The sequence below is a fragment of the Planococcus citri genome, chromosome 3 (genome assembly GCF_950023065.1).
Source record: "Planococcus citri chromosome 3, ihPlaCitr1.1, whole genome shotgun sequence".
Classification (NCBI taxonomy): domain Eukaryota; kingdom Metazoa; phylum Arthropoda; class Insecta; order Hemiptera; family Pseudococcidae; genus Planococcus; species Planococcus citri.
This window is the reverse complement of record NC_088679.1, coordinates 42,542,628-42,570,044: the sequence shown is the minus strand read 5'-3', so window position 1 is coordinate 42,570,044 and position 27,417 is coordinate 42,542,628. Positions and strand designations below refer to the sequence as shown.

Here is a 27,417-nt window from a genome sequence, read left to right as displayed (position 1 = left end):
TGGGGCCGTCGTAAATCTGTGTAAAGTGGCAAAACTTTTCACCGAGGTTAGTTCTCAATAGTCGTATAAAAGTTGGAAATGCTTGAAATTCGCGCTTACACTTTAAATTAAATAAGTAACAAATCAGGTTAATAATTTATATAAGTACGTTCGAGAGTAACAAAAAAAAGTCGAAACGTTATTTATCGATATTTATCGACTTTTTACTTCTTAATAAGAGAGAGAGAAAAAAAACTCAAATACCTTCGATATTATTTGTTGATATGGCAAGGAAAAGGAGATAGTGGAGTTTCTTTGTGTTTTTTTTTCTCAAATTAAAAATTTAGGTAAGTATCTGTTTTAAGGCAACAAAAATAAAATATTTATGACGTATACCTACCTAGATAGTTTTGTAATTAATTTCATGCGATTAATTGAAATATTGTGGTCACTGAAGGGTCGAATAAAAAAATATTCCAACAAAAAAGGGGATAAAAACAGAGTTCTAATTTTTTCAAATTTTTCAATGGTAGCTTGAATTTTTTAAATGATAGGTGGAACTTTTAATGTGAAAATTCAGTTTACTGTTTTCTTTCAATTTTTGATATAGGTAGGTACACTTTAAGAGTCTACGAAAAGGTTTTCTCCAAGGTCAGCCAGTCTCGAGGTATGAGCTTTCAAAGTTTGCAGGGTCATCGTAAAAAATAGCGAAAATGCTTGAATTGCAATAGGAGTACTAGATTCAGAATGCATTTCCCGTTAAAGTCGATAAGGGAATACATACATTAAATCAAAGAAATCTTCTCGCGTATTTGCGGCGAACTAGTTATGCAATTCTATTAACATCTTTGCAATACTACGCGGCCCGGTTTGTGTTGAACAAAAACTTGAGGGCGGAATAACACCGCACGGTTATGTCTTTTCTGATGGTCACGTTTTATATTTTGTTCGATATGTCGCACTTTCAAGGGTAGGGGAGAGGGAGGATGGTTTGGACACTTTTCTTTGCTTTGAAATTGCAAGCGATAGGAAACACCTAGAAAGGTGGGGTTGGTCTCATTTGAAAGAGGATCTCAATGCGCACATTTTGACTTACCAGAAAAATTTTCAAGTTGCAAACTGAACAAACCATTGGACTTTGAAAAAACACCATTTTGGGTGGATGTGTTGGACAGTAGTGGGATGTTTTGGACACAATAGGTGGATGTTTTGGATATGCTGAGAAAAGATGTTTTTTTCAATCTTTATTTTTGGAAATCCCAAATTTCAATCCATTAAAAATCAATTGTCAGTATCTGTCCACAATTTCACACAATTTCAGTTGACTCGGATTGTTTTTAATATTAGTGAGGCAATGTTGAAGAGTCGACTTTTTTATGCCATATTTTTCAGCCAGTGCTGGCCTGCTCGAATCGACATATTTTCAGGAGGCAAATTCAAATCGTTCTTGATGATTAGCATTTATCATTCCAGACTCATTAAAAGTCTTTCCTGGATTTGTCGGATAAAACAGGCATTCTTACACCCAAACATAACAAATTAACACAAATTTATCGCAGTGTCCAAAACATCCCCACTATGCCATTTCTACTTAAACTGGCTGTGAGAAAAAAGTATCAGCTTTTCACGAAAAGGTAATTAGTGATTATTGACGAGAAGGAATCAGAGATTTCATTTTACTTGGGCTCCTGACGAAATTCCTCACGGTTATTTTTCAGGAGCTCAAAATGTGAGATGACATTTTTTTCCAAAAACAGCATTTCAAAACAAAAGCTGAAATATTTTTATCACACGAATTGGTTTCCGGTAAATGTTGTCAAATATCAGTTATGGTATGACATTGCCACATAATAGTGAAAACCCCGTCAAAAAAAATCAAACCAACTCGTCAAACCAGCAACTGTCCAAAACATCCTCCCTCTCCCCTACTCTCAACCACAAAGGGCACCCCTCCCCAATTTTGGACCGAGATAGAAAAAAATATTGTAACCATTTCCTAAACCTAATTTTTTAAACCGACGCTCTCCACTCTTCACTATAGTTCCTAAAGTTTGCTATTAAAAAAAAAGTTGGAAAACTCATGTGACATATCTATCTTGTACATCTCGTTTTTGTCAGACTCAATGCTGAGTTCATCCAATTGAAAAAAATGATAATAATCTAGGTAGGTATTAATTTTCAGTCAATCATTTTTTCTGAAATCTTGCGAATGAATTTGCCCCGAGTTCCATTGTTCTTGAGATAGAGCGTTCAAATTTTGACTAGATATTTAAAAAAAAGGACAAGTTTACTTGAAAATTTTGATGAATTAACACGTCAGCAAAATTATTTTACGTCCAAATTTCTCATTTATTTTATAACAATAACATGACCTAAATTAATTTACATATAGCTAGGATACCTACCTAAATAGTTTATTTTTAACATAATACAACATACATATACGAAGCGAGCTAGAAAGTATAATATAAAGGGCAAACTTCAGTTTTATAAATACCTTCACGTCTAATTCGAAGCCTGGTAAATAGCTAAGAGGCACTGGATGAAAAGGATTATCGTAGGGGGATGTGTGAAATTCCAAAAGCATGTGAGGACCGCTACTGATTATGTCAGGCACTGCGTCTCCACCGCATAATCGCACCAGTATAGGATCTTCGGTCGATGCACCGTCATACACTGTTAAATAATCTTGTATCACGTTACACTGGTCCCAAACCCTGTCGACATAATTTATAATACCGCCTATGAGTAAGAGGTTAGTGGAATTTTTACCTCTCGGTTTTTTAGTCTTAGGATGTATGTATATAGAACAATACATTTAAATATAATTATTTTGGCACGTGAATTTTTTCCCTTTTTTTTATGGATTAATTTTTCAAATACCTACCCACACTCGAATATCATCGTGAATAACGTAGGTAATCCAACAAAACATCCCAACAACAAAGTAATAAATAAAGTTGGAAAGATAGAAGATTCATGCTAATAGCTAACAATATCCTTAATTCGTACTAAGGTAAAGTTTACGCGAACTCTATGTCACTGGTAAAGGTAAAGGCTTTAATAATTCGACGTTAACGCGTTTAACTCGATGACTGGAGGCATTTCAGTTGGCTCGTAATTAGGATGAAAGTTGGGAACGGAGAAGACGCGCGGTATTTGTAGTAACAGCGCAAAATTTAGGACTAGTTAAGTTGCAGCAGATGTGTCGGTAGCTGAATGAGACTCCAGAGGCAAATTCCAACCAGGCAAAGTACTATTAAATATGTCCAACTGACATTTTATTGCGGTATTAATCGCTTATTCCGGATAAAGTTTAATGGTTTACTCGGATCTAATAATAATCTGTTCATTGATACGAACAAATCGAATTTCAATTGACGAACCACGAAAACCCGAACTGTAAACCTACTAGGACTATGATTATTACTTTTTTCGCGATACACAGCTTGAGAAATTTTGTGGAAAAATGCTTCCTTTGGATTAAATTTTAAATTTTGACATTACTAGCATTACCCATTCACAAAAAATGTGTAAATTTTAATGGCATTTCAAACATCAAAATTGAGAGGGGAGAGTGTTGGAGAGATAGAAAACTAGTTTTGAAGAAAACATCAGTATGGTGATATAGGTATGTAGTTATATGTCAAGTGAAAAATGGCCACAATAAATAGCTATACCTGCTCAAGTGTGCATAATTTTAAAAAACACTCACCTTAGAGTTCGTTGACTCCGGTCATATTTGTTGAATTGGTCTTTCATGTGAATTTTATGAGCGTATCTTTGATTGACAGCAACAAGAGAATGCTTGCCTCGAATATTCTCCCGAACTTCGACTCTATAGTAGCAGGTAACATTTCGCGGATATATGCCTGGATAATTGGGTGACTGTACACGACATGTTCGAATATCACATTGCTCCAGTATACGATCGCAGTACGTACTGGAGATTAAATTACCTCTCCACGTCGCTACCGTCGTATTTCCATACCTCAAATGAGCATCTGTTTTTCTTAAATACTTAAATGATATCTTAAAATCGAAATTATAACCAATACCCTGAAAATACACAATATACATTAGCTTTACGACAGTAATTTTATTGGTACGAAATGAAGAGGGGAAAAAATGATTCACCTGTTCGGATAATCTGCTAAGAAATAAAGTTAAATTAATGGAAGAACTTTCGCTGTAATACACAGTATATCCCCAAGCACTGCCACACCACTGTCCGCCAATAGTAGGCAGACTGCTTTCTTTAATAGTCATATAACCGTCTGGGCATCCGTCGACGATATACGAAACAAATTTACCCACAGTGAACGCATCGAATGTTATCTGAAAAATAAAATAGACCCTTAAGTATCTTGAAAATTTCCCATTCACCTCGAGCACGATTTACGAGCTGGTATAAAAAAAGAATCAGTACAATATAATGGTTGAAAAGCTCGGATTTTTTAAATACTTTCCAATAAATCACTAAGTTTGCCACAAAACATTCGTCGACTAATCAATAAAATACACACGACGCTGATTGTGACTAGGGCTATCCAGTGACCAATGGGGTTTTTTTGTTTTGTGCTTTTTTTTTTCAACGAGCTACCTATATATTTTCCCCTTTAGCTTTTTCTCACACATTGTTCCTTTATTGTAGATTCTATAAATTCTAAAACACAGAACGCCGTGGTATCTGTACGAGGGAATTTATTTGAACAATACTTTTATTCTTGAAGTGCATAAGAAAAAGCTTTCGTGATCATTTGACATTTTGATTAATAACTCACGTACGATTTCTATGAATGCTGTAGTTGATTCCAATGTTGTAGGTACCTGTGTGGTGTAAACGTCGAGCGAAATGTTACCATGTTCTTTTCTACCAGGTACATACGTACACACACTCACATACCATTAAGCTAGGTGAGAACAATACTTCTCGAAAAATAATAATAAATATAAAACAAAAGACGCATGTCCTATGCAAGCAGCCTCAGTCGACATAAAAATTCCTGTCTGCAAACCTTTTCTCAGTACACAATTTTCTATATTTTTTTTTCCTCCTTCGGATTACGCTCAACCAACTTCTCTATTAATACTTACATATATCGCATTCGGTGTCGAGAACAAAAAATATTGCGTTTAAAAAAGCCCCATGTTTGCAGTCAGTTTCACGAGCTAATAAAACTGAAGTTACTTTATTTACGTAACACCTTGTAAAGAACTGAACTGGCGTTGCTTAGGGAAAGAAACACGGTATAGGTAACTAAGACTCAACCGACTTTAAAATGACATCTCTATTCGTACCTACATTAGAAAAGTAAATTAAATGATAAACTTTACAAAATATTGAGAAAAAATTGACTCGAAAAAAGTTGTATGCATATTAGTCGAGGCCCAACTTCGCATCTGATAAATTGCTTATCATAGCGTTGCAGGCGCATGTGATGTGAAATTTTTCATCTTTTTTTTTCTTTCTTAAAAAGCAAAGCAAATTTGTGAGTTTGGTTAGTTCAGTTCATTCTACATACATAATTTTTGAAATAATAAAAACCCACGACCATTGTAAAATTTCTAAAATTTTTACACATGAATTACTGGGGCTTAAAAATCTTAAACCTAATGAAGTAATGACAACACAGTTTAGAGAAAATTATACCATACCACGATTCACTTCAAAAAACAAAATTTATTCCAAAGAAACAAAATTTACTCACAGATATGAATATAAACTAGATCGGAAACTCACATATAAAATGTACAAGAAAAAGTCAACCAATCACAAATCGCATAACCCACGTGTTTTTCGGGAGGTGAAATGCTGTGATTGGTTAGGTAGTTATCAGAAAGTGGAGACTATGATTGGTCGAATTTTTCGGGAGGTGAAGAATTCAAGGTTCATGAGTTCCCGATCCTGTTTATATTCATAAATATGACTGAATTAGATAAGCAGGTAGTTACTTGCTTTCAATCTTTCAACCAAAAAAAAAGCACGTTCAAATTTTCACTGTTTTAAATTTTTTAACATATATCCCCTTCCATAAACCTCCACGAAATTAAAATTATTACCTACCCAACCTTACGATCTGGTCTTCAACCCTTCTACCCTTCATCTCTTACTGGACCAGTTCGCCACCACCCCTCCCCCTTGCTCTCTACTTTCGTTTCACCAGCTAAGAACTTCTTTCTTTTTGCTCTCACTTTCACTCGTGTCTCTGCCTTTGATCGAATGTATTCGTGTGCATATGTACTATTTTCAGTTTTTGGTCATGAATTTGAGTCAACACTGAGTAGCTCTTTTTAACCATTGGTCAATCTGAATATTAACGGTTGAAATTTATAAAACAAGAGATTTCATACTCTTACAAAAAAAAAAAAAAATGATCCTCCGTCGCGAATTCTATTTCTAAATTGTTTCATTCAAGTAGGTACCTACTTGTTTGGATTACATTTCTGATTAAAATCTATACACAATCGTAGACATCAAAATATTTTCCCCAAAAGAGTAGGTACCTATTTTTTGAAAAAGCTCATGCATTTTTTAAAAAAAATTTATAGGCGTAGTAAGCTGTCAAGGTAATAAACCACAAGAGTTGCTTCAAATTACCTGAATTAGATCACCGAATACGTCTCCAGCAGCGGTAAAATTTAAGTAGCACAAAAAAGGCAATCTATCTTCCCGAGGTCTTCTTACCTCAAGCTCGTATGAATGGCCCACTTCACCGTAATAAGTTCGGTTACAGGCTAGAAACAGAACATTATTTCGGCATTGTTAGTTTAACATGCGTTGCGTAGGTAGTAGGTACAGAAGCTATACCAAGTAGTATATAAGATAATCGTGTAACATGGAGATACTCGTATAGTACAAGTGTGGTCGTTCGATACCTGTACCCACCTATTACATCGTTAGATAATAAAAATACGGCCAGAGTTGTAATAAAAAATTATTCCATCAGATAATTTAGTTAGCGTCGTGACGCAACGAGAGCATTTTTTCCCTTGTCCCTGTTTACGTATCTTTACAATGACATTGTTCGCTTAGGGTTTCAAAGTACGTGATTAGGTTAGGTTAGGATGAAGAAATTTAAAGGTATTAATCAGGCGGGAAAAAGGAAGTTACATTCTTTTGTATCAATTCGTTTCGAGCATACTAATACGTTAAGTCGATAAATTTGATAAAATTACTTTTTGCCAAAAATACCCCATAAAACTTCGCAACGTTGCTAGCTCCATCGTCAGCCATATCGTATCCATCTACTCTCGATCTTTCTCCTCCGCGCCGCTTCCTTCATCTACCAACCCTTCCGCAAACACTTCTTCAATCAAGCTTGTACTATGAAAAGTTACAAAACTTGAACACTATTTTCAATATATAACTTACCCAATAACTGCAGTTTTAAGCGTATTTTATTTAGATAGTTTCGTTATAAAATTTTGCCAGCTAAAACTAAAGCGAACGCCGAAACGTTCCGGCGTTAAGGTGAATTATTTACGGCGACTGTTATCGAATATTTTCTATATTCGTAGCCCCAGCTATTTCATATATTATGTATTCTAACGTGAATTACGTCGATTATTGATGACGAAAATACAGCATAATTTTTAAGCATGTTTTCGTTTACTTTAGCACGAAGTAGATAGGTACCTATGCCGGGGCGTTCATAAAATATCATTGATCCGGTGTAGGTAAATTACCCACTCAAGAGATATTTTCAGTTAATTTCTAAAATGTATCCCCTTAGGTACCTACAGCAACATTATTATGTAATGAAACCATAATTGATGAAACATGTTTCAAGAAGCCGATTTCTAAGCATGCTTCTCCCTTTAATATATTAGGTACAAGTAGGCAGCAATAGGTACAAGCCTACATCCAAAAATCTTGTTAGTAGTATGCTTTGTGAATTTTTATTCGTTTTTCTCGTTCGGTTTTTTTCTTTTTCATTAAATTATAAAAAAGTATTTCGGAGGAAAAAAGGCCGGAATTTTTGTCTTGAAAACAGCACTGCGTGCAAATATGAGCTTGGATTGTTTTTATATGTGGAGGCTAAGATGAAAAAAAAAAAAAAAAAAAAAATAGAAAAAAAAAAATGAAAAAAAAGGAAGAAAACGACACGAACGCAGGAAAAGCGTGAGGCAAATAAAATGAAACTGTGACACAGCAATTGAAAAATATATTCGAAATATATGTAAATCAGACGAAATGGGAGAAGAGAAAATCGGGAAATGGGTATAATGTTGAATAAATAGATGAAGTACAGTTAAGACTGCTCTGTTGGCGGCATACGTTACACCATTATCAACTCAAAAAGTGAGTACTTTTTTCTCGGTAGGTATGTACATAAAATAAATATACGTGTGCTATCAGCGGTGAGGGGTGAGGTTGATGAAGGTATAGCGCAAAAGAAGATTTAAAAGCGCATTTAAATTGAGCTGAAAATGTAACAAACAAAGAGTGGTGTGATTATTGGTCTGGTGAAGTTGTGATGTTTGACAACACCAAAGGAAAATTAGGTACATACCTACACGTTTTTCAACGAATTGCAAGATTTAACTTTTTTCAAAAGTAAGCGAGAATGTTTTCATTTTGTGGGTAGCAATCAAGTGAATCCTTTCTAATTTAGGTATTTCAAGTCGCCATCTGTTCAGATTCATAAAAAATGTGATCAATCATCAAATTCAACTATCAGCCACAATAACAGTGAAAACAAATTGGAGAAGGAAATAAAAATTCTACATAGATTTACTTTTCTTCAAATTGTTTAAAAATTGCCCAACTTGACCAATCGTACATTTCGCAAAGAGGCATTTTTCTGAGCAATGGAGATTGGAGAGCCACCAAAACTAAGCTAGTATCATCACATAAGTAAGTAAGTAAGTCAAAATTTCGGTACAAAAATTTTTGGCGTGGGCACAGAGGAATCATTAGAATACCCAAAATAACTGCCAACCAAAATTTCAGGTGCTGAAATTCGATTTTTGATGAATTTTTATAAATTACCCGCACTTGGGCCAAAAATGAGAAAAAATCTAAATTTCTCCAGATTTATCTGAAAAACTAGGTTTGTACCATATTTTCGCCCCTCAAGTTAATTCTTGATAGGTTTCAACTATTCTGGAGTATCCAACGGGTTTTTGAATTCTCTAGCTTTCGAAAAAAATACCGTAAGTATAGGGTGAAAAAGAAATACAGCACAAATAGCCAGTTCAAATCCAAAATTTTTTCCAATTAATAGGTAGAAACCTATGTACTTTTGGAAAAAATGAAAAAATCATCATTCAAGGTTTTGAAAACATGTGCCTAAATCATGGAAATGGGCCATAAAGAAGGTAATATAGGTATCCAAGTGTGCTAGACATTTTTACCCCACTTACAGTGTTTCTTCAAATACTAATTGGAGAATCCGAAAATCCACTGGAAGTTCCAGAACGATTCGAAATCATCACCATTCAATTCACATTTCAACATTGTAGGTAAATTTGGTTAAATTTCAATTTTTAAAACTATTTTTGGCCCAAATTGAAAAATGGACATCAGCACGTAAAATTTTGGGTGAAGGTGTATTTGAAGTCCTCTGTTGATTTCCTAGTTGTTTTATTAAAATACATTTTCAATGGAATTCAGATTTACATTTTACCTTTCTTGGTGATTAAAATTGTTAGAATTTTGTACCTACTTGTCGCATTTATAATTCTAAAAAGAAAAAAAAAGATTGGATTTTTCGGTACCCACCTATTTTTATAATAGTACTATTTCACATCTGATTTTTTGTGTAATGACAACTTTTGATGATTTTAAACTTAGAGTAGGTACCTATTTGTATTTTATTCATCACATGTTACTTTAAAAAAGGTCGCAAAATGATAAAACAATAAAATTTTCTCTATATTTTCATACTTTTTTTTTTTTTTTTTGAAAAATATAATTTCGAAATCAATGAAACGATAGAATACAATGAAAGATTGAAAAGAATTGAAAGAATGATTCGCGGAGCAAACTATTTTTTTTTTCGAAAATTGCCTTTCAGGATGTGATTTAAAATGTATACCTGAAGTAGGGCTATAATACATTCGATAAAAATAAGTACCTAACTGTAGATAAGTATGTACCTATATGAGTTGAAAAATAACAGAGAAGTACCTACTAGCATTATGTCTAGAGGCAATATTTCATACATTCTCTAGTTCCCACTCAGCAGCAAGAATAAATCGAACTGTATCCTCCACTTGGACCTTTTCCAATGAATTTGGTTCTAATGAAGTCTATCCTTTTGAAGTGGGAAAAAATTAACAAAAGCTTTCTTTCCAAAAAAAAAAAATCGCACCTAATCGAAGTAGACACCCGTTAAATAGGTACGTACATATTATACTCGTACATATAACGCATAAAAATTATAATTAATTGCAGAAACCGTATACTTTTTGAAATTAAATCAATACCTAAGTTATAAGTAATGTCTAATCTACACTATGATAGTAAAATATACATTTGAAAAATGAAAAAGAGTAAAATTTTCTTCTTCATTGTTAGGTACAGATAAGTATTGCTGCTGTACTATTCTCTGAGAGCAGCAGTTGAGTAAACCCAAATTCATTCTCGAAATAGGTAGGTACTTACGATTACATTCCAATATAGCAGTAGAATTGAATGCTTAACAAAACCACAAATTTAGCGTTCTCGAACAAGTACTTACTTATTCGTAATATTTTAATGTTTTCCCAGTATATTCAAGCGAATACCTACTCGTACTTGATGCATTTACGTCATATTAACTGCATAGGTACTTTAATGTAAATATGTAATGTTTTATTTACCCACCATTTTACTTTCCACTAAACACCTCCTTTTTGTTTTAATTTTTTCATTCAACAGTTTCGAAAAAAAAAACGTGCTAAACCTTTATAAACAACCGAGAGAACTACCCACGAACAAAAAAAACTCTTCCCATTCTACCCTCATGGTTTCACGTAACTCTACAATATTATAAATGCATAGGTAGTAGGTACGAATATATGACGAAGAATTATTACGGCGTTTCCAACCCTTTGTAATCGTTTAGGTACCTTCGGGGATTTTGTAATTTCTAGTACATGAATGTAATAATTAAACTGACAATTTAATTGAAGGTAACAAGCTAAGGCCTAGCCAGAATTTGTAATGCAAACATCAAACTTGTAACTGTAAATTAAATTTTTCACGTCTCATTTCAAAAGCAGACCTACGCAATGCTCAACAGTCATTTTTTCGAATTACTCTCTCACTCTCTCTCTTTCTAAAATGGGCTGAAAATTAAAATTATTTTATAAATTCACAAAATTTATCACAGTTCTTTTTTTGAAAAAAAGTTAATGGGTGTGAAAAAATGAAATTTTTCAACGTCTACGAGTTATTTAAATGATAGGTAGGTACGATTTTTTTTTCAACTCTCGAGTCGTGAATCGTGAAATTATGTCCGTATATTTTATTCTCATGATCTGCCGTCGTGTCGTAACCAACAATAGAATTGCAATGGGTATCAATGAAAAAGTGGTATTTTTTGTTAATGCAATATCCATTGAATTAATATTCAGAACGAAAATTTTTTAGGTACCTATTTCGATGTTTTATTTTCTAATAGGTATGGGCTTTAAGACTTGATGTCAGCTTGTTAGGCATTATATGAGAATTTCTTTCTTTATTTTATTAGAATTACCTACTTGAGAAAAGATGCTTATGTTGCAATGAGTAGGTATTCAACATTTCTTTAATTAGTTGGGTCTACCTTTTTCAAGTACCTAGTTTAGTCTTTTGAAAGGAATAACGATATTTTCAAACTGTACATGAGTTGGTATTTTCTTAATAAATAATTAAGGTATTTTTGTTAGGTACCTACCTATCTACCTACCTATATACAGTAATAATGAACTAGCGTTATTGTTAATGTTATGGTTTTTTGCCGTATTCTTTCGATTATTTTCACTCTACTCTTTTGTTTGTTTTTTTCACGACGTTTTAGATAGGTACTTTAGATATTGTAATAATAAGAACGAATATGATAAAATTATTAACTATTATAAAATTAATTACCTACCATAACGTCGCGATTATTATTCGAGCTTTAAAAAATTGGACACTTCAAAAAGGATAATTATTCAAAAAATACATGAAATAAGCATTACAACGGTTAAAATGAAAATGTAAAAAATTATAACGTATTACACACCTTTCTATTCTTAAGAAGTTGAAGAAGAAGAAAAATTCTCCAACGGCTTGTTCGTTGTGAAATAAAACACAAAAGTTGCGAGTAAAATTCAGGATGAAAAAAATGGACTAAAAAAACTCGCAGCATTTTTTTAATGAAGGAAGACCAATAAATAAAATGAAAAATCATTTCGTAGGGAAAATTTGCTTTGGTAATGTAAAAAATATAAAGGTAGTTATGAGGGGAAAAAGTATATATTTTTTCTAAGTTAGGAACAGAATTAACAATAGCGGCAATTCGAATAACGCCCTTGTTCCGTTTTTTTAGCCGGATTTTTTTTCTTCAAAAAGTACGACTATTGTACACAAAATGTGAACGAATTCGCGCATCTAAAACTCGTACTACATACTTTAATTTTCGAATCCGTTTCGTGAAATTCGGTCAAAATTGGTAAATGGGGTTCATTTGATGGTACATAAAATTGCATACTTAATTTAAATCAATTTTAACAATTCATTTTGGGTTCCCATTTTCCCCTCCTATTTAAAACATTTTCTTTAATTTTCCTACACCTAGACTAGAGTATTTACTGAGCTTATTAGGAATAGCTGCCTACATTAGATTCTTATTTTTCGGGAATCAAAATTCATTACCATTCTCAATAATATTTCACGGGGATCATTGGGGGTAGCGGAATTTCATAAATAAAAATTCGGCACTTTGCTAAAGGCGATGCCTGCTACGCTTTTTTTTTTTTTTTTTTGAATTATGAAGGTGGTTGGGTAGATAGTCCTCTAAAAGTAAAACTAAGTGTGAAATTTTACATCGCGAAGGGATATAAATACCCTAGTGAAAATGCTTATTATACCGTACACGTACATTTAGAACATTCAGTATTTCATTACTATTGGATGTAAACAAGGGCAACAGAAAAGAAAAAAATTTTAATTTACGAGAAATATTGTCGCGTAAGGGTAAAATATCGCACGATGTGAAATTAACGGCTGAAATTTTCGCCAAAACTACGAATTGTGAATGATAATTAAAATTTGAACAACCGTTAAACTACAGGAAAATATGCCTCGATTACGTTTCGAACCAAAAGGGTGTTTTTAAAATTTCGAAAAGTTTCCACCTGCGTTTTATTTAAATGTAAATTTTCGCGAACCGAAACAAATGAATTTTGTTCTTTTACAATATTTTCCCCCAAACTTGAGGTAGTTAGAAATTTACCTCTTTGAATCTCTAGATAGATAGAACATATTCAAAATCTCGTGTCATTTATTATGATGTGCTCGTATTGTTGTTTATACCACGAAATGAATAGTAGGTAGAAGCTTGGATATGGCGAAGCACTCAGTATAATGAGCGAATGAACGAACCCTACGCTCGAAATTTGCAAAACGTTAATTACGAATTTGCAACTCGCTGAAGCGCAGTGATTTCCGTTCAACTTTTTATCCTTAATACCTATTTGGAACGATTTAAAATAGATCACAGATTGGCCTACAGTGTTACTTTTCTATTAGTTTAGTTGGCGTTGATGCTATACCTAATACATATATCCTTAACTAACTTAAGTAGGTGAGCTTCAACATCCTATTCAATAGACGTGCTGGTTTGGTAAAAGTTCACGCTTTCAACTTATGTAATATTTATAGACGATTAATTCTTCGCTTTATATTGCAATAAAAGTTACCAAGTCTAATGTACTGAATGTAGCTTTAGCGATTTAACAAAGTTATAGGTATCTACAAATGTGTCAAATAGGTACATACCACGAAAACATACACGCGTATCATAAGAGTGTACATGTAGTCATGTACCTATTTAGATACGCTTCTGAAAGTAGGTAAGGCGAAACAGAAAGTATCAAATAAGAGATTAAGTACTGTGTAGTATAAGCATTAGGCAAGGTAGTAAATTTGACCAACTCTTGATTGGAATTTTCATACGAGGGAACCACTTGAAGTGACCCACCTTGATTTGAACAAAATTACCCAGCGTGGCGCTGGGTTCAAAGAACATGTCCTATAATATAACCTTTTCAACCAGAATTTTACAAATATAGAAGTTCATTTTTGGAATTTTTGAAAAAATAAAATATTCAAAAAAACCTAGGTAGATTTTTTCCAGCCCTACTACTTTCAGGAGAGGAGGAGAGACCTCTTTAAGGGATAGAACATCATTAGAGCAAGTTAGAGCTACCAGTCCGGATACGTTTTGGGGTAAAAATGTACAACAAATAATTTGTTTATAAGGTATTCCTGAGTTGCAGTGCATCCAACCATTTTACTATCCTAACCTACCTATTTTTTCTCGATAAATTGATTATGTGGGTGATATAATTTTTAGATATGAAAGTACGAGGTAGGCATCTAACTAAATTTCTTTTTGAAGCTGTACAAAAAAAATGCAACAAAATTAATTAAGCTTGATAAGTATTAACGAGTTGCTCAACTCGAAAAACTGATGGGTTTAAAGGTTTTTTGTGTTGGGTTTGATATGAGAGAAGAAAGAAATACTGCAGCTTAAAGGATTACCTCACACAGAAACCATTTAACTGAACCAGATATTGTAACAATTAAAAAATACGGTAAGATTCCAATTAAAAATTAAAAACTTATTACTATAATACGCATTAAAAATACGAAAGACCGAAACTGTGTTAAGTATAACTCGTTGCGAAAATTCATAATTGGATATCGATTGGATAAACAGATTAGAAATCGTTTCTTTCAATATAAATAAGTATACATTATTCAAGTCTGCATCGTGAAATGGATTAAGTAAGTTTCAAAATTAGAACGGAAAAATAACAAAAAATTTGAATAACTATATCTAAATAATTTTATTACTCAAAGTACTCGCCGGGTGTACTCATTTTATGCTTGCTTGATTTCATAAAGCAATTTAATTAGAATTTTCGAGAATATAAACGCTCATTTTTGAAAACGTTGTTCAGGGTTATGCTTCGTAGCAATTACGACGATACCTATGTATTTCTTTTCAAGCTTTTCATCAACGAAAGAAATTATCAATTTTCTCAAACAAGAGCAGGCCTTTTTGGCTCCAAAATACTGAAAATGAACCCCTGTATACCTCACGTTTGTGAAATAATAATGCGACCACAACGTCACATCGAGTATTTTGATTCATTTGTAAGAGATGTAGGTATACCTACTGGATAGGGAAAACGTAGAAAATCAGAAAAAAAACTCGGACTTTGCGGAATATCTCGATTTCAAAACTTGCCGTGCAAAACTGTCAATAGGTTTCGCTATCCACTTTTGTTTATAATTCAAGGGGTATACAATTTTTATTATGTCGTCTTAGATGGTCCAATTTTTGTGTGTGTGTGCGTATTTTTTTCTGTTCAAACAAAAACCAATCAAGTGTTTATCCCATAGAGAATGTATAAAGCCTATAGCGGAATACAACGGTATTTTAACAGGTCTCAAATTGACAGTTTCTCAACCCCAAACTATATAAGGAGAACACTGCTTTCTTTTTTTTTCTTTTTTTCTCTTCTTAAAATGTACTCGTGTAGGGTGAATCGACGTCACATTAAACACTGTAAAGACCTACATACGAGGATTCTTTTCTATTCTAATTTCGTAGACAATAAATCCATCGGTGAGAATTTCCACCCGTGCGAAAGTCTTATTTCATCGAGTGGAAATTCGTGTTATTCGTTTCGAGAATAATTTGTTTGCTATACCAGGATAGTTCTAATTTCAATGTGTTTACTGATATCACGACGTATTTGACACTCGTAATGTTGGTAATAAGTAGAATTTTGGATACGTAAGCAACCAGACAAGTAGGCAAATACTTAGGTACATACATATGTAAATAATATGTAGGTACCAGTGTCTATCTACATTATAGGGCGGACCGGGGTAAAAAAATTGGAAAATTTTAATCAAGTTTAGAGGAGGCCTTTGGGTATTTTGAGTTGGAAGTCATCCAGAAAATTGTTTAGATCTAGAAGTGATTTTGAAGGGAAGATAGTTATGGAACCTTTAAAAAAGTGTAGGTACCTACTTTTAAAAAAAAAATCATAATTTGTCAACTTTAGACATTACTCGATCTGTTTAAGGAGAAATAGTTTTGTTTCGAAAGATGGCGATTGAAATTCTGCTTTGACTTACGTCATTGCCATCAAAATCTGATTAACAAATCACCCATTTTTAAGTAGCTAAATTCGTGTTTAGAAAACATTTTCTACTCGAATTGAATGTGCCAAAAAATACCGAAAAATAGTATTTCTGAAACGAGGGAATCATTTTGGAGAACAGTTCTGCCGATTTTTTGTAAATTTATTGCCAATTTCAAAAACTTGAAAAAATTTGATGAGTTTTTAGCTACGATATTTTTCACGATTTCAAATTTGACAACAGTGATAAAAAAAATTAGCACCACTGTTTTCCGAAATATTCCCTTAGTTTCAGGCATGATACCGAACTACGATTTTCTCAAGAATGCATTCTCTTCGATGATCCATAGTTATCTCCCTTCCAGGAACATCTCCGCGAGGCCAACATTATTTCTAGTTGACTTTCTCACCGAATTTGGTCAACATTTTCTGACTTTTTTTTTGTTGATTATGGCCTCACAGGCTGCACATGCGACGCGACGTCCAATTAAACGTCTGTCTTACTTAAAATTTAGAAATGAGTGTCCTTGTGCTTTTTAATGGTGTTGAGCTTGAGATTCCACATTGTAAATATGGTAGATTTGCTTAAAATGGGTTTGAAAATTCTTCACTGCAATTTTTAAAATGCTTAAATGGCAGCTTCTAACTTCTGAATTAATCATTTATGTAATAAGTTGAGCTTAAATTTTAAATATTGATTTCAAATGTGAATGTACATATGTACTATATTTTTGTTCTTTTTTAGAATTCAACAAAACGAATCGGTTCCATATTCAACGGGTCTTGAATTTATAATTCAATATTTAACAAAAATTTAAATTTAGAACTTGATAAAAAATTTTTACATTAAATTATAATAAAAATTGTTTTAATTTTGTATATTAGGAGTTGGATTTTATACTTTACTTTCGTGATATGAACCTTTAAAGTTCAACAGCTTTGTGAAAACTCGCAAATCCATGAGAAATCCCAGGCTCCCTCCTCTCCACTCACTGTACATACATCAAGAGTAAAATGACGATGGCTATTTTACCAGGCCATCAAAGAGAAATCATTGAAAGAACTGAAAGAAATCAGGCAAATTACCAGATTTCATTTTTTGTTTTGTCACCAAGAATGAATTTGCATATTTACGGCAAACTGGTTAGGCAATTTTATTAACATCTTTGAAATGGGTACTACGATTTGAAGGCGAAACAACATCACACGGTTATGTTAGCCGAGTACAATTTCGATTCAAAATTATGGTTACATTTTGAGTTGATTTGAAATATCGTTTCCCCGAATCCAAGGTTGTAGTATTTCTGCAGAGATGTGGAGGTGCTTTTTTTTTACAACAAATAAAACGTGTTTTATTTGAAAATATGGGTTTAAAAAAAATCAACATACTCGTTGGTACCTAATGGTAAATGTTTGATAGGACACCCTGTATAATAGCCTGTAATATTTCCAAAATTGATATTGCGAAGCTCATTCCCTCACATCCACTCACAAATTGAATTATAGGCACTGATTTTTTTAAAAATTACTTTGCTTCACCGACATGTTCGTACATTTAGAAAAAAAAATGTCAAGCGAATAACGCCTTTAAAATGAAGATCCAAGACGTGGACAGAGGTAAACACGACAGAAAAATTTCCATAAAAGATCATCAATTTCGTTCGAACCATGGAAAAATAACTGAAATATTTGAAATTCCGGTCAATTGTGAACGTACAAAAGGGATATCGTTTTATTTAATGACAGGCTTGTTCAGCACGTATCCACAAAATCGTCGTCGTCTTATTTCTTTAAGCATCCTATTTTATTCTTCATCTTGTTGTCTCTACGGCGTTTTTATCGCATATCTTTTATTGAAACGGATATTTTACACTCCATTTTAACGGCCCTTTACTTTCATCTTTTCGTGCGATTTTTGCCGACAAGTTTTCAAAACGCTTAAGTACATACTGAGAATAGCTCGTACGTACTATAAACACATCGAACAAGTTTTTAACGCATTCAAAACTCGAAGAAAATTTCCTTTCTAGGCGAGTTTTCTTCATATGTAGGTAGGTACCTATGAAAATTGAAAACGAATCATATAGATTTAGACCTTTAACAGCAACGCGTAGATAGCTCGTTCCTTTGAAAACGTAGAGAGAAAAAAATGTAAAGTTTTGATATAACGTTGATTTTTTAAAGTAAATTTTACAGTTGTAAGTTATAAGTAGGTACTTGAAAATCATTTCTCGAACGAGCATCGGTTATGCATTTAATTTTGTTTTTTCTTTCTAATTTTCAATTTCTGTTGCGTTATTTTTCTTTCAAGTTTTAAATAGTTTAGGTCTTTTTGTTGGTAACGTACGTATATAGAAATAGGTAGGTAGGTAGGTAGGTAGGTACGTACGTTTATTTTTGCACGTCGCGTTAAGGAAATGTCTTTCCGTACATACCTTTTGTTACGTGACTGGAAATATATCGAAATAAAGTAGCGAAAGCTCAAACGTTTTCAAAGCTTAACAAAGAAAAACCTACAAAAATCAAAGTGAACACGTCTACATCAATAACATGGTTTAAGGCTTGATAGAAATACCAATATATCGTAATATTAAATAGCTCGTAATATAGATTGGGAAGATTTTTATAAACGCAGGTCTAGCGTTTATTTCAATTTATTCCGTCCTTAGGTGGGATATACTTTACTTGAAGGCGACGTTACACACGAAGTGCTGTTAAAATGAAACCGAGATTTAGTATTCCCAATAGTTTTGTCATCTACTCGGTTGCCGAACGGCGTTTCGTCGAAAATTGAAAACCTTCGTTGCTTGATAAATTTGCTCTTCTTACATTCTATAGGCCTAGGCGTTTTCTTTTGAAACCTGCTTTTAATTTTTCGTCGTTTACGAGCTCGGAGCTCATCGTCGTCGTGTTTCACGTTTCAACAATTCGCACCCACATGTTGCTTTGTTTTGAAAGTTTTAATCACTCCGAAAAATAATTTTTTCGTCGCTGTTCTTTTCGTAATACTTTTCGTAATTAAATCATTTTCAACTAACAGAAGAAAAAAATGAATTTAAAATGAAATGAGGAACTGAAATAATTTTCGAAGAAAATCTCATTTATACATTTTTTTTGTAATTAAGAACTCGACTTTGAAAGCATATTAATTGACGAACAAAATACGCATTTCAACGTTCATCTACCAGAGTTGAAAATTCTCTGAAAATTATGGCAATATAATTGGATCATTTGTGCGGTTATTTTTCCAATACCTACCTACGAAAAAAAATTGGTTAAAATATTTATCCACTTTAATGTGCATCGATACGTATATTTTTAACAAACATCGCGTTTGTATTTACCATGCAAACGTGCCTAGTTCAAAGAGTCAGGTAGATACCTACCGGATTTAGCCGAGATAATTAGTCAAAAAGCGGTATATCGAATTAACGATGAGACCTGCTCTCAAATCGCGTAGGTACCTTTTCACCGATAAAAATAAAGGTTAAAAGTTGAACGAAAATTCAAATTGCCAAAGAGGTTTAACAAGATATTTTCGTATCTTTTTTTTTTCGTTTATGTAATTCATGTACGACTTGACAGGTGACAAATGTTGTTTAAAACTTTACCTCTTGCGGAAAATATAAGAGAAAAATATCTCAAAGTAAAGCTTTCAAGCGTTTTCTTGTATCGTTTACTACAATCAAAATAAACGTTTCGCGTGTTCGTTTTCGCTTACGTTTAACTACCTACGTACAAAACGTAGGCATCTGAAGCATTCATGTGCTCTTGTGAAGCACGTATAAGTTTCTTTGCTGTTCACATTAGCTGTTAAATTGTCATAGTTAATGTCGCTATACCAATTAGGCAATTAAGCCTGTATCCGCGTGTACGTGAGGGGGGCGGGCTCTTAGTTTTCAAAGCAAAAAAAAAACACTGTCGAATTCTTTAAAGTTCTACGTTTTACGATCTCTTGTTCTGAGTTTGATTTATTTATTGATGTTCGTCAGTTCGTGTCAAATTTCCCGAAGAAAAAAATGTCATTTTTTCCGTCACCTACTCTTAACCTTTTTTTGGGCTAAATTTGGGCCAGTGGACTAAACAGATGTGACAATTAAATTTACCATTCTCGAAAGCTTCATGCTTCACACATTGGCTTCACTCAATTCAAAGTCGAATGCTAATAAGTAATAAAACATTAATCAATTCAAATATTAACACAAAAATTTTATTATCTACGGCAAACTGGTTATGCAATTTTATTAACACCATCAATTTTTTCATGTTTTGTGCCCCCTCTTCACCTCTTTTGAGCTTAATTTCTGACTATGTAAGGTACCTATTGAACTTTTTAAATTTCGTGGTTTATGCTGATTTTTCCTCTCTTTTGAGCTAACTTCGGAGCTGTGTGCAAACAGGTCTAAAAAATCGTATTTAGCGTCCTCAAAACCCCATTTATCAAATGCCAACTATACCTCTTCCTCTAATTAATTGTTTACAGTTTCAAAAGCTGATAATTTTCAAAGGGTGTCATAACGAATTTACTTACGTTACCGAGTTTTAGGTTTGATCTGTTCATTTTCACGAGAGTTATCGCGTTAGAAAATGAACAAAACAAACGAAAAAATAAAAGGTAACTCAACCCTTGGCAATAGCGGATATTAACAGCGCGAATAAAATGAAACATTTCTAACACTCATTCAAGTTGGAAGGTAGGTATTTCAAAAGCTGTTTCAAACCAGCCAAACAAAACAAAAACATCACGACGAAACATTTTTGAAAACAACTTTTACAAGTCAAGCCATAGCCTAGATTATAATTCACATCTCGTATTATGTGTATTCGGCTATTGTTGCACGATTTCGGAACAAGGGACATTTCCGTTTTACACAATTATCACGTTTCCGCAAAACTGTTTTCAAGGTTCAAATTATTATCTATTTTATCTCAATAGGTAACAAATTTTGACGGGTTTATATTTACCCATCATTAAGTATTAAAATGGTCAAAAAATGTGTTTTATGCTGTTTAGAAAAGAATTTGTTTTTTTTTGGTTACAAGAATACGTATTTTTAAAACTTTTTAATCAGAAAAATTGTTGTTAATGTATAGTTTTTTTCTTGACTATGAATGGAGCAATTAAAATTCTGAAAGTCTTCCTTAATATTTAATTGAGAAATAATGCAGAGATCTATGTTAGGTATGTTATCACGTTATCAGTTATCATAATATGATTTACATGTAGATATCGATTCATCAATCACCTTCACCATACATAATTTTAGTAACCCCATTTCCACAAGTAAAATTATGTAGTAGGTACCTAAGTTATGTATTTGAAAACTATTAGGTATACCTACCTATTAAAATGAACGAGTTGACTAAGGTTGGTACTTCTTATGCAATAATGATATTCATGTATATAAAATTTATAAAATAATGTGAAATCTTTTTATTTCATGTTAGGTACCTGAGGAACATCGTACAACATCCGTAACCGCAACAACTGCAATGGTATATTTTTATCTAGTTTCCGTTAATATGAAAGTTTTTCCGAAAAAATATTACAACGAAATTCTTGTCTATATTCATTAAAAATTATGTTTATGTTGCAGAAATTCGTTGGTTGTAAAAAGAAGTACCAGCATTTTCTACATTTTTTTATTTTATACAAATCGAACATCCGGGAAAATCAGATGGGTATAGGTACCTATCTATTGAGTAACCGAGAAATTAGATACAAACTAGGTAGGTATGCAGATAAAACTTCATCTAGCTAGATATGCTTTATACATCGTGTAATAAAGAAATGATAGGTATACTAAAAGAGATATAAGTACCAAGAAAGTTGAGATCAAACAAGTAATGCATTCTGTCAAAGTAATGAAAAAAAACAAATTTTCTTAAAATTTGGTCCTGAAAAGTAAGATGGCATAAAAAATAAAAGCGAAGTTTCAAAAAATACCTACAATGTCTACATTGATAGATATACCTTTACTTAGTATAAGTGTAGGTACCCAGAAGTTGACTTATAACGAGTAATGTAAGCCCATCTCGCTATCAGATAAAATATTAAGTCATTACTCGCAAGTATATTGCGTGCTTCAATGATCAAACATGTATTTATCGTATACACTACGATGTTTTAAACTTCTGGTGCAGTAGGTATATATTCTCAACATATCTACTACATACGAGTGTGTAGGTATTCGTGTGTAGTATACATACATATACACGTCAATGTATACTGGTGCACATAGTATATGTACTATAGAAGAAAGATTCACTGCCCCATAGAGCAAATAAATCATCACCTACCAAATGTTGAACGTTTTCGGTGTCTAAATCATTTGGGATTAGTATACCCTTTCGAAAATGGAAGAAAATATCTGAATTTTACCAGTGCCATGCAACCATTCACATATCATAAATCTAAACGCCGGGAACACGTTTACAAAACGGCTTCAAAAGTATTTCTAATTGATTTTCAGGTAAGTTTATGGCGATTTTCTTCTGGGTTTGAATTATCCTTTGGAGAAAATTGCAATTGAGTTAAAAACGTGTTGTTATAAACTCATTAATAATTTAAATTAATAATCGTACAAATGAAATAAGGTATTTTATGTTTTCAATCTTAATCTAACCTCCTTTTTTTTTTTTTTTTGAGATTTGTTGTCTCGAGTTCCATTTCATAATTTTCGTATAAATACTTTTCATATGTTAAAGACTCGGATGCGTTTATCCCTCACTTGGAAGCACCTTCTATCACGACCAGTTAAAGGTGGATGTTCAAATATTTAAACATATGTAGTAGCGAACGGCGAATCACTTTTGTAACTTCATCAACAAAAGTGCTTTTCTTTTCACGGCAAACTGGTTATGCAATTTTATTAACACTGAGAAGTTGGGACATGCAGTAATAGTGTAGGGTACCTAGTGCCTGTACATAATATGTAATCAGAATCACTCATTCTTTTCAAATGACGAAAATATCATTTTTTTTTGGTATTTTTTACAATTACCCATGTAGGTAATTATAATTATTGAATCCTAGTTTTATTTCATTTGAATGCCATATAATTTGGTGGATAATTTTAAAATGATAAAAAACTTTTTCGAATCGAATGTCAAATTGAACTGAATAAAGAAGATAAAAATTTCATAATTTTGGTCGACAGAGTAAAAATAAATTATGGCAGTTGAATAATAATCAGTGTGGATGTGGTAGTTTCTATTTGAGTAGTATTTTGTTACACGAGTAAGTATATGCTATTAAATAATTAAGCACCTAGCATTAGGTACTCACGTGAACAATATGGTGGTTCGTCGGATTTATCACTGCAGTCGTCTATTCCGTTGCAAAATTTGTCTGAAGGAATGCATTTTCCAGTTTTGCAGTGAAATTCTGATATACGACAATCAGGCACAGCTTGTATAATATTTAGTTTTGAAGAAGCAGTATATATTATTAAAGAAGTAACCATCAGTGAAATCAATCTTTCTCCGATCATATCTTTCTATCTGCAACATAATTCAACAAATAAATTTAAAGCAATTTTTTTTATCAAATGCTACTTATAGTAGGTACTATAAACATTATCCTTCAGTAATAAATAATTTACTTAATAAGTACAAAATGCAAGAAAGTGGAGATTTTCATTTCGTTGTACTTCTATCAAAAAAATAACTTACAATTGCCACATTCAGCCATTTATGTGTATAGGTTAAGGGACAAAGGGTAGGTAATGTAGCAAACGAAGAAATGTGAACAACGGTGAATGTTTTTACTACCTAACAGGTTTGGGTATCATTTCTGATGATAATTGAAATAATATTGTTTTTCAGCAAAGGTATATAAAATGATCATTATACTGAAATAATAGCCCCAGTTCATCCATTTTCCCTATAACTCGAATACTTACCTACATTCGATTGTAATTCAAAAACCGATGAAAAAATAACTTATCTGGGTCTTTCTCTTGACCCTTACATGTATTATTAGCGGAGCAATTTTTTTTTATACCCAGATCCCTCGTCACAGTCTTCTTCATAATAATAACAAATAAAATAAAAATGGCACTGACCAAAAAAAATCTATACGGAAAACTTGCTAAACGAGGAAGAAAATCCAAAAAGAGTTCAAATATGAAAAAAGCGTGCTAAACTTGATGAATATTATTTATTATGAGAATATTTTCTCTACGTTTTTGCGCCCCATTTATGAATTATTTATATTTCCATAGCAGTCCCGCATTCTAAAACTTTCTTACTTATTCTGCAGCATAGGAAAAAAAAGCACAAAAAATTACTTTTAAATTCTTATATCTATATGTCTGTAAAATGAGCTACTGCGCCTTTGCTATCTTATAATTTCCTATAAAATTCTTCTAGTCATCTTTTCTCGACAAAAACGGACAAAATGTAATTCATAAATAAATATTACACGTAAGATTTTTTGTTTCTTTTGCAAACCATGATTACGTATACGCGTTCTCTCATCTTACTTTACATCGTTCTTTTGCTTCCGTACGATGGGTATGGAAGCGTGGCGATATATTTTCATTTCAAATGATTTGTTCGAGTATGAAAATAAGGGATACTAAAATTTTTTCTTGCTGGTTTGCGTTGACCTGAATTGTATGCTTAAAGGTACCATATAGCAGTTTCATTTGTGTGCGATATTATTTATTTAATCTCGTTGCTTATTCGTTTGATAGTAGGTAATGTCTCGAATAAAAATTCTAATTCCAATTCAATACGTGTAGTACGAGTATGTAAGAAAAAAACCAACAATGAAATAGAAAAGTAATCTAATTTCAAGCAATGATGAAAACAATCAATTGTACGTAAAGTTAGGTACCTACATTAAAAGTTTTTTTTCTTTCATTTCAGTTTTACATCTTTTTCTAAGTAGACGAGATGTAAGTACCTATTAGAATTATTCAAATACTTAGCATGATAAACCATTTATGTGATGGACGCGATCTTTACATTTTTTTGATGTTTGAATGAGGGAAAAGAGTAAGGTAGAATAAAAGTTGTTTTCAAAATTATTCAATAAAAATTTCACTCCCTGCAACTCAGTTTTTATCTTTCTTCGATTCATACAATTTAACTATAATTACCTACCTACTTACTCTACTTACTTATTGAACCTATGCACTTCAAAATTTAAAACTTTTAAATTGGCAAACTGAAAGTGGGAGTGAGGGAGCTAGCATATCAAAAAATAAGTTAAACACCGCGCGAGAATTGCCAATAATTTTAAAAATGACAAAGACAAACATTCACAAATAAAATAGTTCATTTTCAACCAATGTTTCGTTTTTTTCTATGTACGAAAATTTTCATATGCTCTAAAAAGGCAAGGAGACTGGCTTTTTTAAATGAATGTTTGGTCAAAAAAAATTGATCAATGCTGCAAAGCTTCCAACTTTTTAATGATCATGTTCAGTGACAAGAAACATCATTTCTTGAGTTAATCCTACCAGCGATGAACTGAAGATCATTGAGCATGAGAGAGGCGAGTAAAACGAAGAAAAAAAATCACTGGAAATTATCTTCTCAGCCGTTAATTATTGAGTCTATCGCGATCTTATTGATAAAAATGCCATTGAGAATTTTTCTTTCAGTAACTGGAAAAGTGAAATGCACAATCTAGAATCTTTTTAAGCTCTCAAAATGAACGGTAAGGATGAAAATTTGACACTGTCGAGCGTGATGTATAAGTAAAAAGACCCGATGGTCATTATTCTCCATGAATGTTCTTTTCAGCTACATTCTTTTTCAAATAAGTATATGTGCCCAAATAGTTTTTTTTCCAACATGGTCTGATTTTGATTTCGAGATCTATGAACATGAATTTACTATTTTATTTCACGTTGTAGGTAAGTTGTTCCCTGTTCATCTTTCAAAAAAAAAAAAAACTAGACAGCTTAGCTGCAAAGTGTGCGTAGCTAGCTGCCTTTTCTACAGCTATAACCGTTATTACATCTAGGTAGTGCATAAGTGAATCAACCATGTCACAGTGATGAGAATTTTTGAAACTCTCACTGCTTCAAAATAATAATTGTTTTTCAGTGTTTTCATATTTTCCAAATTACAATAGGTATTTCAGAATAATTTATAAATTGCTTCTAAATTAAGAAATTTCTAGTTGTTTTTCATAGTTTGCATTGTTTTAAAATTTACAAAATTTCAAATCGATTTCCCGAATTCCCCATCGCTACAATTTCATAAAGTTTTCAATAAATTTTCAGAATTTTGCATTGCTGCTGAGTTAGGAAATTTGCAATCAATTTTTAGAATTCACATTGCCTCTAAATAGTCAAATTTTGAATAATTTTTCAGAATTCTTATTGTCTTTAAATTAAAAAATTTCAAATTCAATTTTCAAGTTCATATTGTCCACAAATTGTAAAACGTTTACTCAATTTTTGGAATTCACATTGCCTCCAATTTTTCAAAATTCTCATCTTCTTCATAAATATTACAATACTTATTTCATATAATTTTCAAGTTCACATTACCTGCAACTTACAGAACTTTTAATCAATTTTTGGAATTCTCAGCTTCTCTAAATACAAATTTTTCATATTATTTTTTTTAGAATTTCCATTGTCTTCAAATTTATAAATTTTCAAACCAATTTTCAGAACTTGCTTTTTATTCTAAATCTTATAAAATACCTATGTTAAGAATTTGCATTGTCTATTACACGAAAAAAATATGGGTAATTTTTACAAAAAAATTTAACTAAATACTCACAATTAAGTAGGTACCAGATCCCATTCAATAATTTTTACTGTAATCGTATAGTAAAACTTATCATTTTAATAAATTTTGCTATAGGTACCAATAGTAAAAATCATTTTGTTTTAATAATTTTTACTAAATCATGATAATAAAAATTACATGTTTCAATTGTACAAAAATTAGTTTAATTTCTCATTTTGAAGTAATTTTTAAATTATAAGTAAAACGTTGAAAAAATTATTCATGTCAAGTAATTCTTACTTTATACTTATGGTTATAGGTAGACAAAAAATTAATGAAATGAATTTTTAGTTAGCAAATGATATCATAATTCATAACTCAGTTTCAGCATTATTTTTGCCCCAT

General features: G+C 32.2%; 1 protein-coding gene across 2 annotated transcripts in view; it reads right to left on the bottom strand.

The window, feature by feature from the left end:
- The window catches only part of LOC135839491 (uncharacterized), a 96,813-nt gene that overhangs the window by 5,599 nt on the left and 63,797 nt on the right, over positions 1 to 27,417 (bottom strand). For both annotated transcript variants that reach the window (XM_065355545.1, XM_065355546.1), the window contains 5 exons: positions 23,603 to 23,817; positions 6,581 to 6,717; positions 4,117 to 4,317; positions 3,695 to 4,038; positions 2,477 to 2,696 (listed from right to left, as the gene is read on the bottom strand). In XM_065355545.1, the coding sequence (XP_065211617.1) occupies positions 2,477 to 2,696; positions 3,695 to 4,038; positions 4,117 to 4,317; positions 6,581 to 6,717; positions 23,603 to 23,807 (1,107 nt within the window). In that variant the 5' untranslated portion in view covers positions 23,808 to 23,817. The remainder of the gene's footprint in view (positions 1 to 2,476; positions 2,697 to 3,694; positions 4,039 to 4,116; positions 4,318 to 6,580; positions 6,718 to 23,602; positions 23,818 to 27,417) is intronic.